The 15,043-nt window shown below is 46.4% G+C and overlaps 1 protein-coding gene across 1 annotated transcript in view; it reads left to right on the top strand.

Annotated features, from left to right (window-relative positions):
* The window catches only part of RAP2C (RAP2C, member of RAS oncogene family), a 32,758-nt gene extending 18,381 nt beyond the window's left edge, over window positions 1-14,377 (top strand). The window contains exons 3-4 of the mRNA XM_075573160.1: window positions 6,113-6,432; window positions 10,900-14,377. Of these exons, the coding sequence (XP_075429275.1) occupies window positions 6,113-6,391 (279 nt within the window). The 3' untranslated portion in view covers window positions 6,392-6,432; window positions 10,900-14,377. The remainder of the gene's footprint in view (window positions 1-6,112; window positions 6,433-10,899) is intronic.
* The last annotated feature ends 666 nt before the right edge of the window (window positions 14,378-15,043 follow it).

Here is a 15,043-nt window from a genome sequence, read left to right as displayed (position 1 = left end):
CCGTATCACCCCTGGGGTTGCAATATCCTACAGATCCCGTATCACCCCTGGGGTTGCAATATCCTACAGATCCCGTATCACCCCTGGGGTTGCAATATCCTACAGATCCCGTATCACCCCTGGGGTTGCAATATCCTACAGATCCCGTATCACCCCTGGGGCTGCAATATCCTACAGATCCCGTATCACCCCTGGGGCTGCTATATCCTACAGATCCCGTATCACCCCTGGGGCTGCTATATCCTACAGATCCCGTATCACCCCTGGGGCTGCTATATCCTACAGATCCCGTATCACCCCTGGGGCTGCTATATCCTACAGATCCCGTATCACCCCTGGGGCTGCTATATCCTACAGATCCCGTATCACCCCTGGGGCTGCTATATCCTACAGATCCCGTATCACCCCTGGGGCTGCTATATCCTACAGATCCCGTATCACCCCTGGGGCTGCTATATCCTACAGATCCCGTATCACCCCTGGGGTTGCAATATCCTACAGATCCCGTATCACCCCTGGGGTTGCAATATCCTACAGATCCCGTATAACCCCTGGGGTTGCAATATCCTACAGATCCCGTATAACCCCTGGGGTTGCAATATCCTACAGATCCCGTATCACCCCTGGGGTTGCAATATCCTACAAATCCCGTATCACCCCTGGGGCTGCAATATCCTACAGATCCCCTAACACCCCTGGGGCTGCAATATCCTACAGATCCCGTATCACCCCTGGGGCTGCTATATCCTACAGATCCCGTATCACCCCTGGGGCTGCTATATCCTACAGATCCCGTATCACCCCTGGGGCTGCTATATCCTACAGATCCCGTATCACCCCTGGGGCTGCTATATCCTACAGATCCCGTATCACCCCTGGGGCTGCTATATCCTACAGATCCCGTATCACCCCTGGGGCTGCTATATCCTACAGATCCCGTATCACCCCTGGGGCTGCTATATCCTACAGATCCCGTATCACCCCTGGGGCTGCTATATCCTACAGATCCCGTATCACCCCTGGGGCTGCTATATCCTACAGATCCCGTATCACCCCTGGGGCTGCTATATCCTACAGATCCCGTATCACCCCTGGGGCTGCTATATCCTACAGATCCCGTATCACCACTGGGGCTGCTATATCCTACAGATCCCGTATCACCCCTGGGGCTGCTATATCCTACAGATCCCGTATCACCCCTGGGGCTGCTATATCCTACAGATCCCGTATCACCCCTGGGGCTGCTATATCCTACAGATCCCGTATCACCCCTGGGGTTGCAATATCCTACAGATCCCGTATCACCCCTGGGGTTGCAATATCCTACAGATCCCGTATCACCCCTGGGGTTGCAATATCCTACAGATCCCGTATCACCCCTGGGGTTGCAATATCCTACAGATCCCGTATCACCCCTGGGGTTGCAATATCCTACAGATCCCGTATCACCCCTGGGATTGCAATATCCTACAGATCCCGTATCACCCCTGGGGCTGCAATATCCTACAGATCCCGTATCACCCCTGGGGCTGCAATATCCTACAGATCCCGTATCACCCCTGGGGCTGCAATATCCTACAGATCCCGTATCACCCCTGGGGCTGCTATATCCTACAGATCCCGTATCACCCCTGGGGCTGCTATATCCTACAGATCCCGTATCACCCCTGGGGCTGCTATATCCTACAGATCCCGTATCACCCCTGGGGCTGCTATATCCTACAGATCCCGTATCACCCCTGGGGCTGCTATATCCTACAGATCCCGTATCACCCCTGGGGCTGCTATATCCTACAGAGGCGCGTCCTACTGGCGCAAGGCATTCCAACGTCTCAGTATCTAGTTTTTCAGTGTCCATGTCTCAGAGATGCGATTTAGCTGGAATATTTTTATTTATTTTAACTATTTGTCATTGTTCCATTAATTGTTTTCCTCCTAATTTTTTTTTTTTCTTGTACTTTGCTCACATCATATGTTTTTCCCCGTGTGTGTGTGTGTGTGTGTGTGTGTGTGTGTGTGTGTGTGTGTGTGTGTGTGTGTCGAGTCTGTTCACTTTCAGCAGCCAATGCATTGATTGCTGAAGCTGACGTCGCGCTGCTGCAGCCTGGAATCACACTTTTGAAAGACTCCAGCTACAGCAGCGACGACGCGCTTTGCAGCCAATGGTAGTTTCAACAATGAACACTACCATTGGCCGCCAGGGGTCAGTGACGAACGCGCGTGCGCACGTCGCGTATCGCTGTGTGTGCTCAATGCCTAACACTCTCTCTCTCCAGCAAAAAAGTTTTTCGAAGTGTCCATGTCTCAGAGATGCGATTTAGCTGGAATATTTTTATTTATTTTAACTATTTGTCATTGTTCCATTAATTGTTTTCCTCCTAATTATTTTTTTTTTTTCTTGTACTTTGCTCACATCATATGTTTTTTCCCGTGTGTGTGTGTGTGTGTGTGTGTGTGTGTGTGTGTCATATAAATCGCGTTTAATGCATCGGAAACTCAATGTTTCTAGAATGACTGACTGTATAATATCCTTTTTTTACAATTACATATGAGTGCTGATTCTCCTTTTTTCATCAAACAATTAGCACTTTGTCAGCGTTTTGCTTGGTTTGAGAATATTTCACATTCCAAAACAAAATATTCCAAACAAGTGAGGTGTCCTCTTGTATTTTCACCGTTTGCTTGCTACGGTGGCAGAGTAGGTTCTCCGCATTTGATCTTCGCACCTCCTTTTTGTGTGTACGTGTATGTTTTTGGTTCTCTTTGGATGTTCCCGTCTCCACAATGTTTTGGAGCAATATTCCACAACATCAACAATGTATTTATTTTGTTTAAACCGATTCCGTGCTCGTAGTGAGTCTTATGACTTCAAATGTAAAAACACCAGTAAAGTCCAAAATTGTGTATTTTAGTTTACCGATTTTAATGTAAAGTCTTTCCGGTATGTCTATAGTCATAAAGTATGAAGTAAATCAACGTACATTATGTGATAAAATAGAAACAATTTGGCCTAAAATAAGACCTGGCTAGGTCTAACCCTGCTGAAAAACCTGCATCAACTAGACTGAAAACTACAGGTTATAAAAACTAATTGGGACAGGGGACCTTATTAATGTGAAACGTTGTTCAGGCTGTAATACCAGAAGGCAGGATAGATGTAAAGATCGTCTGTCCAGAGGCCAAGAAAAATAAACCTTGCTTAATTTCCAATAGCATTAAAATCAGCTACTTGTTACATTTGTTTAAAGCTGCAGACCAAGCAATATCCTACATGTGTTTTATATAGTAAAACACAATTAAAAATCAGTTCTTTGCGATGAGAAACATACTTGTAGCATTATTTAAAAAAAAAACAAAAAAAAACCTGACATTTGTAATGTATTATAATGTAACAATCCTTGTTTCTATAGCAACCATTTACAAGGCTTTGGCACATCCCTTTTTTGAGCCCTGCCCTCTCTAGCAGTGCACAAATTGTATCTAGTGACTGCCTGGTCACATGATATGCGTTCCACTGGCTGCAGAATACTTCTCTGCAGCCATTTTGTGAACCCCCGAGCCAAATCTTCACCCATCGATCTGCAACTTAGCTAATTACTTTTCATTGTGTGGATTGTATTGATGCACATATTAAAGGGATTTTAAATTAAATTTAAAAAAAAACAGCTTGGACTGCTGCCTTAAGCAAGACAACCTGCTTTTTTGCGGTGTTTGCAGTGAATTAGAAGTTGGCTGTCGGGTTATCCAATAGGAACCTGCCATGTCATGTACTGATGACATCACTGCTTCCCATTGGCCCGTGGGAGTGATGCGGAATTGGCCACGATTTCCTGGAAGGGAGGAAGAATATCAGTACATTTCTTGGGGGAGATTGAATGCATTTTGAGCAGAAAGTACTAAATCAGCAGAGTTTTTCTTGTATCTTACACAAATGTTTGGCAAATGATGATGGATAAAGCTGGAGGGTGGCAGACTAAGGGCTGGGACCCGCTGCGCCCGGTGGCGCGGGCGGCCGCGTGAGCGCAACTCACTATTGCTGTTTAGCCTCACGATCCGGTCCCAGTCCCTCCTCACTGCCAACTGACTACGTACTGTGACGCGTCAGCCAGCAGGGGATACCAGAGAATTGTGTTCCCGTGCGGCGACGCGTCACATGGTACGCGAGTCAACCAATGGGGAGGAGGGGTGGGGAGGAGCTAGATGGGAGGCGCCTTGGGCGGGGAGCAGCTGCAGGTTAAAGTGTGTGTGTGTGTGTGTGTGTGTGTGTGGTGGACAGCACCACGATCAGATCCCGCCCCCCCCCCCGCTCCGGCTCCCATCTCCCTACAGACCGCATATCGCGGTCTGTGTCGGTCAGCGCCCTGCCTGTCTGCAGTGCGGGCGCGCTGACTGAGGGAACGGGGCCTTAGCCTAAGGCTGAGATTAGAGTGCGCGTTGCGAGAACAGACATCTTCCCTATGAGGCCACCCGCAGTGCGCGGGACCGCGCTAGCGATGCAGAGCGATCGCATCACGGCCGTTTCACGTGAGCGGTTCAGCCAATGAGGGTGAAACAGCCTTATGACGCCTCCCCATCGCCTCAGTCCTTGGGGCAGGGATCGCTCGAGCGATAGGCGCGCGCCTACTATAATCTCAGCCTAAGGGCAAATGTGAGGAAGTGCTTCCTCACCGAAAGAGTTGTAGATTTGTAGAATAGCCTCCCATCAGAGTTGGTGGGGCAGAGGTGGCCAACTCCAGTCCTCAAGGGCCACCAACAGGTCAGGTTTTCAGGATATACCTGCGTCGGCCCAGGTCGAAGACTGAGCCACTGATTGAGCCACCTGTGCAGATGTTGGGATATTCTGAAAACCTGACCTGTTGGTGGCCCTTGAGGACTGGAGTCGGCCACCCCAGTAGCAGGGGCTAATACAGTAAGGGCATTGAGACATGCTTGGGCTAGACACACGGCTATTCTAAATACAGAATAAAGTCAAATCTGAGGTTTACAGCAGGTAGGGAAATGGGCATACGGTGGGCCGTCAAATTCTGTGTTTCTACCATTTTACCTCCTTAACCAGGGAAATCCTCGCCCCGGCCAGCAAAATGCACTGCCATACTTTTAGCTATACTCAAGCCTCTGGTTTTTTTTGTCCCCCATTCTCTATCGAAATATACCTGTTGAACTGGATGTTTGCAACAGACGATAAACAGGCCAAATAATGAGCCGGAAGTATCAACAAACTTCACCCGCAGCGGTTACCCAGGTCAGCTTTACCGTTTTTAATCACTTGGAGAGCATCGAATTTCAAAATTCCTTCAGAGAAATGAAACCAGGGGTTGGCCAACTCCAGTACTCAAGGGCCGCCAGCAGGTAAGGTTTTGAGGATATCCCTGCTTCAGCACAGGTAGCTGTCGAAGACTGATCCTCTGACTGAGCCACCTGTGCTGAAGTTGGGATATCCTGAAACCTGACCTGTTAGTGGCCCTTGGACTGGCGTTTCCCACCCCTGATTTGGACTGTTTTAAAGATGCAGTCGCAAGTAGCAGGTAAAAAAAATACAAATATGCGTTTGGTCTAATTGGCTTCCTTAGACTCAATAACCCTTAAAGTATCAATCTTACTTGTGCTTCCTGATCAAATAAAATGTATTTTCTGTAGGTATGCTGAATTAAAGTATATATCGGCTAGTTAATGATCCTGACCCTCTAACCAAGATACCTGTGAATTGCAGGAAAGGGGTCAGTGTAATGTAACACAGCCTCTGCCAGCCACCTGCTGTGCTCATTCTGTGTGTTATTAGGTTCATTGCCATCTAACCTGCATTAATAACCTTGGTTCTCTGATACTTGCTGTGATTTAGCCCAGGGGTGCTCAACTCCAGTCCTCAAGCCCTCCCAACAGGTCAGGTCTTCAGAATATCCCAGCTTCAGCACAGGTGGCTCAAAGACTGAGCCACCTGTGCTGAAGCAGGGACTGATTGAGCCACCTGTGCGGAAGCTGGGATATCTGGGAAACCTGACCTGTTGGGTGTGGCCCACCATGAGATCTCCCCTCTAGAGGGGGGCCAGTTTGTTATGCTTTTTTTTTTTTACCTAACCTAACTTTTTGCGTTTTTAACTTGTTTTGTTACCAGGACATCAAGCCCATGAGGGACCAAATTGTCCGAGTCAAGAGATACGAAAAGGTTCCTTTGATCCTGGTGGGAAACAAGGTGGATCTGGAGTCGGAGAGGGAAGTTATGGCGGCAGAGGGCAGGTCTCTGGCGCAGGAGTGGGGCTGTCCGTTCATGGAGACCTCTGCCAAGAGCAAAACAATGGTGGACGAACTGTTTGCTGAGATCGTAAGACAAATGAACTATGCGTCTCTGCCTGAGAAACAGGACCAGTGCTGTACAACGTGCACTGTGCAATGAGACACTGAAAGGAGGACCTCAAACATGGCCATAAAGAGCAGGTCGGTTACACTGACGTTTGGATGGATCTGTTGTAGAACGCCTTGTTTGTTGGCGGGACTTGAAAAGTGCAGTGGTCCTAGCAGCAGCAAGAGCCTAAGGCTTTGGTCCCGCTGGGGCCGGCGGCGCGCGCTGCCACAGGCCACCAGCTGCTTGCCCCCGCTGGCTCCTTCCGGCGTGGCTGACTGCGTGCTGTGACGTGTCAGCCAGCCGGAGCTACAAGGAGCTTGTGGTTTTGGCCAGTGTCGCGGCACGTGACATCCCAGCAGCCAATCCGATGCCCCCTTCTGCTCCGATTTCCCCCTTCAGCTCCGATCCCCGTTCCGATTTCCCCCCTTGCTCCGATTCACCCCCCCCCCGTGTGTATTTGCCTGTGTGTATTTGCCTGTGTGTATTTGCCTGTGTGTATTTGCCTGTGTGTATTTGCCTGTGTGTATTTGCCTGTGTGTATTTGCCTGTGTGCCTGTGAGTGCCTGTGCCTGTGTGTGCCTGTGCCTGTGAGTGCCTGTGCCTGTGTGTGCCTGTGCCTGTGTGTGCCTGTGCCTGTGTGTGCCTGTGCCTGTGTGTGCCTGTGCCTGTGTGTGCCTGTGCCTGTGTGTGCCTGTGCCTGTGTGTGCCTGTGCCTGTGTGTGCCTGTGCCTGTGTGTGCCTGTGCCTGTGTGTGCCTGTGCCTGTGAGTGCCTGTGCCTGTGTGTATTTGCCTGTGAGTGTGCCTGTGCCTGTGTGTATTTGCCTGTGAGTGTGCCTGTGCCTGTGTGTATTTGCCTGTGAGTGTGCCTGTGCCTGTGTGTATTTGCCTGTGAGTGTGCCTGTGAGTGTGCCTGTGCCTGTGTGTATTTGCCTGTGAGTGTGCCTGTGCCTGTGTGTATTTGCCTGTGAGTGTGCCTGTGCCTGTGTGTATTTGCCTGTGAGTGTGCCTGTGCCTGTGTGTATTTGCCTGTGAGTGTGCCTGTGTGCCTGTGTGCCTGTGCCTGTGTGCCTGTGCCTGTGTGTATTTGCCTGTGAGTGTGCCTGTGCCTGTGTGTATTTGCCTGTGAGTGTGCCTGTGCCTGTGTGTATTTGCCTGTGAGTGTGCCTGTGTGTATTTGCCTGTGTGTGTGTGTGTGTGCCTGTGTGTGTGTGTGTGTGTGTGTGTGTGTGTGTGTGTGCCTGTGTGTGTGTGTGTGCCTGTGTGTGTGTGTGTGCCTGTGTGTGTGTGTGTGCCTGTGTGTGCCTGTGTGTGTGCCTGTGTGTGGGCCTGTGTGTGGGCCTGTGTGTGGGCCTGTGTGTGGGCCTGTGTGTGTGCCTGTGTGTGGGCCTGTGTGTGTGCCTGTGTGTGGGCCTGTGAGCGTGCCTGTGCCTGTGAGCGTGCCTGTGCCTGTGAGCGTGCCTGTGCCTGTGAGCGTGCCTGTGCCTGTGAGCGTGCCTGTGCCTGTGAGCGAGTGGAGGGGAGCAGGGAAGGAGCTGCGTGTGTGTGTCCTGGTTTTTTTTGTTACTTTGGCCGGCTCGGGAGGAGGGAGGAGGGAGGGGTGATGCGCGAGAGGCAGAAAATTTGTATCTCCCGCTCCCTACAGACCGCAAGTAGCGGTCAATTGCCTGTCAGAGCGCCGCGTGTCTGCAGTGCGGGCGCGCTGACTGAGGGAGCGGGGCCTTAGCCTAAGGCTGATATGTCGGGGTGTTTGTGTTGGGTTAAAGGGCATTCGAGGCCCGTGTGTTGCAGCAGCAGCTGTAAGCGTCTCAGGTCTTCCTTCCCTAATCAGAAAACGATTGACATAGTCGCCCTCTTCATTGCTTTATGTATTCACGTGTTGATTTGTCAACGTGTCAATTTGTTTGACATGTTCACATGTACGGATAAGGCGTTTTGTACTTGTGTGTAATGGGAAGCACTGTTTAGACTTGGCTAGCGCAGAATGATGCCGATCGTGCTGAGGGACGTGGCTCGAGCATCTAGTTCAGGTGTGACCAACTCCAGTCCTCACGGGTGAACAGGCCAAGTATTAGGGATATCCTGAAAACCTGACCTATTCGTGGCTCTGGAGGACTGGAGTTGGCCACCGACCTACCAGGATTAGCCATGCATGTCTGGCCTTATACCCTTCATTACTACCATTCATTATGCCTATCAACTGTGACACACGCACAAAAGTTTAAAGGTGCAGTGTCTCTGCTCATACCCTCATACACCCCCTCCCCCCCCCCCCCAAGCTTTTTTTTATTTTTTAACATGGGAATATTGGAATAATCGGGTAGTGCCTGTCGTGCCTTTTCTGGTCCTGGAAACCAGGGGATCTAAAATGAATGCTATTCCTTCCTGGTATAAAAAAAAAAATAATTAATAAAGTTTTGCCAGTCTTTCCCCCCACGTAGAAATCGATGTTACTTGCTCGGAGCAGGTGGCCCTCGTTAGAAAGCGGCCCTGCGCCTTGAGCATTGCTTTGCGCTCCTGGCCTCGGTGAACTCTCGACTTGCTCCATGTCGCCATCAAATCCTTCGCAGATTATGGATCTTTTCATCTTTTCTTGAGCACAGAAGTGCCAAAATCGCCATATTCTTGCTGCCCAAGTTCCACTTCCAAAGTGCCCCCCAAACCCCCCCCCCCCCATGGCTTTTTGCTGCCACTTTGCTACTTTCTGCATAATCACACACTTGGTGAAATCCGGCGATTTATGGGAAATCCTGCAGCAGCTTTAATTTTGTGGTTTTCTAACATCTGCCTTCCTCTCTACTGTAGAAGCTGCATTCTTTCCTCGGGTGTGTCCACGATATTTGATGCTGGGATTTTGGGCCTAAAACTTTCAACAAAAAGAAACATTTTCTGAGATGGAAACACCGTCTTCTTTTTTTTAAAAATGGCGTGTTACACGGTGCGGTTTCTCATTGTAGAGCCGGTCCCGCACATGCTGCGAAGTGGAGCTGGGGCTTAGAAGTTGAGAGCTGTGACTTGTGGTTTCAGGCGCTGCTAGGCTGTAATAAACTCCGGGTCTGGAGCAAGGTTTGCAGATGTTATATTGTATCAGTCCTGATCTCATAATACGGAGTCAAGTCTAACATTTAGAAAACGGACGTGCCACACTGACTGCACATTTGCACGTCATTACCCAGAATCCCTGGCTGCAGTGGAAGCACTGTATGCTAAGAGATCATGGGGAAAGGCTGGCCTGTTTGAGACATGCCAATGTGCTCACAAGGGGTATTTTTATTTGCTGTAAAATTGGCGTTGGAAGGTTCTGGTTGGTCTCTGTGTGTGGGACACTGGAGACCTGAAGGGTATGACGTTACCAAGAACTGAACCCTGGCAACTTTACCGGTAAATATCGGCTGGAGTACTATTTTGCTCATCATCACTGTTCTTTACCCCGAACAGTAAGGACTCACAAGGAAAGTGACCAGTGCTGGAGGGGATTTATTCATTTACATCATTTTATTTTTTTTCCAATGCATTGCTAGGAACCCTGGGGTTCCCCGGGCATCCCTAAAGGGTTCCCTGCATTTTTCAGGTCATATGAAAATTGTGCCAAATAGAGACAAATTTACAATGCATCTGATCTCAGACGCGCTATTGCAGGGGTTGGGGTTCCTCAGAATTTCACATTTATAGGGTTCCGTAATAAAAAAAAAAACCCCCACTGGTTTACATTTTTCATGTTCAGTTTTGAATTCTACCTTTCCAATACTCCCAAAGCCTCTCTTCTATTCTCCTTAGCTGTTTGTTTCCTTTCAGTTCTGTAGAGGGGTGTAGCGCAGTGTGATACGGGTCTCATCCGCATGTAAAGGTGGGAGTATCTGCTGGCACAGTGATTAGTTGCTGCGGTTATTCTTAACCATGCTGTCGTATGAATGTGCTGTAGTGTGGATCGTGGTATGTAGCGTGAGAATACAAATCTAACTGTTCGCTTGCAAACATGAGGAATATTTGGGGTTTGAAGGTGCAATCCCACAGTTGGACAGAAAACAGAATATTTTTTTTTTTTTTTTTTTTAAATGTTATTTTTGAGGAAAACAGGTTGCTGCTAAAAGTATAACAATTCTAATAGCTAACCTCTGCTTTCAACTTTTGGGAAATTTGTTACAAGAAACATTTCTTAGGGGCGTCTGAATGAGGAAGTGTTTGTCAATCAAGTGTTTTTTCTTTCCCCTTATCCCCAACCCGTCCTTATGGGAAAACCGATAAAGGGGGTTGGGGGGGGGTGCTGACTGTACAAGCGTTCGCTACATACGGGAGCAGCCAAATGAAATCAACCCCCTCGCTCACTTTTTTAAATACGTGTCAGATTTGGGTAAAGAAGGTATCAATTACCCAGATGGGACCCCCTTAAACCACTGGCAGATTAAGACCCTCTGGAGCCCCTAGGTGCCAACATTTTGGGAGCCTTTCCTCTGGGCATCCCTCCTGCAGCGCCGTAGCGTCCTGTGACACAGCAAGCCTATTTATGACTAAGGCTTTCACCAGTTTTAAATGACGGCTGCATATAATTTTCTCTTCACAGATAACTCAGAGGAAATTTGCACAGCTCCCGGTTTGGAGAACTGAACAGCCCAGGTTGCAGAGCTGAGCCTTGATGAACCTGTCTGCACAAACAGCACATTGCCATAAATGTCATTGAATGCTTAGGGTGTGTGGCTTTTACCCTCCGACCTTGAGCAGCAGCTTAGCACGTTTACCATAAGTTAAAACATCCCTTCTTTTCCTTCGACATCCTTTTCTAGCTTTCTAGCTAGTTCCTATTAACAGCTAATATGCAAACGTTCATTCTTCTGTTTTTTTTTTATATATATATATTTTAATTGATTTTGTTAATCAATTTCAGAACTTGTATTTATTAAATACTTCAACTCAGTATTACCTACTCAATGCCTTTTTAAAAGACAGTTTTAACGGAGGATAAATTGAGCCTTAACCACATGGTTTCTCCTGTATATTACCTCACCTCTGCGCTTCATTTGCTAGTTTCTCTCCTGAAAGTGGTTGGTGTGAACCCTTTTGAGACTTATGTTTACGTTTTACAGTTGTCAAGTGAAGCTGCTCGGAGCAAAATGGATGCGACTCAGCGTTGTGACCAATATTTGCTAAGCAGTGCTTCTCCGTAAGGCACCTTTTAGCGCCAGATACAAGGTGGCTTCCGGCAGCAAAAAGGGTCTTCCATAGAAACACTGTTTAGTAGATATGGACTTGTGCGTTTTTAACCAGTTGGCTGTTGGCAGAGCTTGTAGTGCATTTGAGTGATGTTGCAGGGTTCTCAGCTGCTAAGTTGTTAATCTCTCCTCCACTCCCGAAGGGTCTGTTCTGACATGATTAACATGATTGAATTAACCTTTTATTATTGTTATTATTATTTTGAAATAGCACGGTTACCCACTTGATTGCTGGATGGGCTTGTGGGCAGGAATACAGTGGTTAGAACACAAATGTATAATGTACTTTTTATTTTAAGATACTTTGCCTTTTTTCCCCCCTTTGCTTTTTATGCTAATTTTCCAAATCCACTGACACTGCTTTTAGTATTCCATTGGGGAGGGATGTTGACCTTTTTGCGTATCTGTACAAAAAATAATAATATAACTCGACTCCATCTATTTCTTCCCACTGGCGCACATTTCCGTCGAATGCAAATAAAATGATTTTACTTTTTCTAGATCATGATAGTTGTGTGTTTGAATACGATATTTGTTTGCCGCACACGTACCTTGCTTTCTGTGCCCCTCACCCGCAGTCCCTGGTTAGAGGCCAAGTTGGCGAATCATAATATTTGGGAGCAGTCAAGCCCCAATGACACTAACCACAGATACGCTTCAGATGGCCAATGCCTTCCATGGTGTTTACTAGGATCAGACGGGTTTTTGTTTTTCTTCCAGAATACTTGAATGTTTTAACAGTGAAAAGTTTTAACAACCCCCCCCCTTTTTTTTTTTCTCTCCCATAGGGTCTACAACAAACTAGACCCATTACAAGGGATACCATCCAATTGTCCAATTGTCTAGTTGTTTTATACAGTGATTGCATAGGTGAGACTGTTTTTTAACATGCATCTGTTGTGAACACCAAGTGAAAAGGTCCCATTGTGCACTCAAGGGTGATAGATCTCCCCTGGCAAAACCAAATTACCATTGATCAGATGCTTGACCAATGCTCCAGAGAGCACAGCTGTAGTCTTTTGAATGTTATTCCTTTTCATCCCTAGCTGCGTTGTAGGCCCCCTGCAGCAGCTAGTGAGGCTTACTGCGCCATTAACAAGTGTAACCTTGGCTTGAAGTGAAAGGTCACAATCGCCTCCACTGCATTGGCAGCAAATTGGTTCATTTGAAATACCAGGTAATAAAAGCACAACTGCTAAGACCTCTCGTTAAACCCTTGATTGCTGTCAGGAACCGTCATTACTTTTTTTTTTACTGGTGTATTGGAGACAAGGCAGTGGAAAAGGAGTGTGTGAGGTGTTGGCAATTTCTATTGCACCAGCATGGTTTAATGGAAGAGATCCCATCAATGTTGAGTTGAAGTCTTGTGGGCACCATCTTAACCTGCTATGGGTAATCGTTGTTCCTTTTATTTTATTTACCATGTCAGAGATTTCCATAAAGACTAAAGCTCAAGAAATCCAATAGGTGGCCAACTATATCCCTCTAAAGCAGGAGTGGCCAACTGCAGTCCTCAAGAGCCCCCAACAGGACAGGCTTTCATGATATTCCTGCTTCAGTAGAGGTGGATCAGTCTTCGAATGAGCCACCTGCGCTGAAGCAAAAATCCTTGAAAAACCTTACCTGTTGGGGAGACTGGAGTTGGAAACCACTGCTCTAAAGTATTACTGTAAAACGCTTTTTGAGTCAATAGAATGTAAATACAAGATATCACTGTTCAGATTGAAGTCTAAATGTAATCCTGCCTATAAAGACATTCTCCGTCAACGTAAGATTGTTTTAACAATGGTGCATCCTTCCCTTTGAGAGGCCACTGTACGTTATGACTGGCAATAACATTTTACATTCTTTGGAAAACTGAAAGCAATAGTGTATTGCCAATTACTGCTGCCATTTTATTAGCAGCTGTCCAAAACAGGACTGGATTTGTAGTATATTTTAGAGTGGAGTTGTAAATGTTGAGCTGTTAGAATTCTGATTTTTTTTTTCTTTTTACCATTTCTGTTCAACGTGTAACACATAATTTAGTGGTATGGTTTTGTAAAACTATTGTCTCCCCCCTCCTCTTGTTTCCTGCGGCAAAAATACATATAGCTTGCACTTTAAAGCCAGGTTTAGCCAAAATAGTTTTTAAAATCATGTAGGTGATTGGTTGTTAAAATGCCCCGGGTTGTAGCAACTAGGGGGTAACTAATACTCTGAGAAGAACTTGTGAAGGATTTTCTCCATTACTCCATGATGGCGTTTTTATATGATGGACACGTACTTTCATTCCAGTGGGGGGAAAAAATTGGAATTAAGGATTATTTCACTTAAAATGCGGTTCTTTTACAATTGGTAATTTAACTTGAACTGATGAATATTGGCCTCAACAGAAATGTTGAATGGAATATTGGCTGGGATTTAAACATGTGATTTAGGTACACGAGAAGTGGTTTCTTCAGCACATTGGATGGTAGAAACGGACCAAACGTTATTCAAAATAAGGCCTCATGGTGAACTCGCATGTGTTGTTGCATATTGGAGGCTGGTATATATATTAATGCAACAAATGTATTGTCTTAATTCTGGCATCAGATTAGGAGTTGTTCAAATCACTTGAGAGGCTCAGCAAGCAGATCGGGTCAGACATGGACCTTATGTACTGTATCTATCACTATGTTGAATCTGGATTGATTAAAGCAAAAACGAAGCAAAGCTTTGTGAGAAGGACATTCTGGCAGATTTCATTCTTGTCATTTTGTAAAACAATCCTACAGTTTACCCGTTTGTAATAAAAATAAAAAATGAAAAACAAGGTTTTTTTTAAATAAAATAAATCTGTATTACTTACTGGAGTTCATTGTTTTATTTCAGATGTCTAAACTAATCTTTCACTTCTTGAATAGGGTCTGAACCAAATTTACAAACTACAATTACAGGTATACCCCTCCAGAGCATGTATGTAAAGTGAAAATGTACTTGAAGTGAAGCACTACTTTTTTTTTTTTTTTCCCCACTTATCGATGCTTCAGTACAGGTAGGGAGCCGGTATTGCTGTTCAGGACGTGCTGACAGGCGCATACGCGAGCTGCCCTTTGCCTATTGGACAAGGGGAATCAGCGCGTCACTACGGTGGTCTGTGGGGCAGAATAAGTGTCCGTACGGACACGGGTATGGTGCTATTGAAAATATGTCCTTACTCGCGAGTGTACTTAAAGTGAGTGTCCTTAAACCGGGGTATGCCTGTACAATGGGTCAAAATCCATGAGGGGTGCAGTCCTCGCATCATTTAACAGACCATTCCTTTTTAAACCAAACACACGTATAGGATTAATACATCTGTTGCTTAAAAAGTGATCATGTTTAATCTCCAACAATGTATGAATGTTCTTGCTTGAGCTTACGTTTAACAGATAATGTTTGAAACGATTAACTAGTTCCTTATGTGCATATTAGGAATGCTTATGTAAAAATGTTTTTTAAAATCAGTGGAATATTCAATGTATCTCCAAGCAC

This window comes from Ascaphus truei, chromosome 16 (genome assembly GCF_040206685.1).
Source record: "Ascaphus truei isolate aAscTru1 chromosome 16, aAscTru1.hap1, whole genome shotgun sequence".
Taxonomy (NCBI): Eukaryota; Metazoa; Chordata; class Amphibia; order Anura; family Ascaphidae; genus Ascaphus; species Ascaphus truei.
Note: the sequence above shows the minus strand (reverse complement) of the source record. Positions and strands in the feature narration are given on the sequence as shown.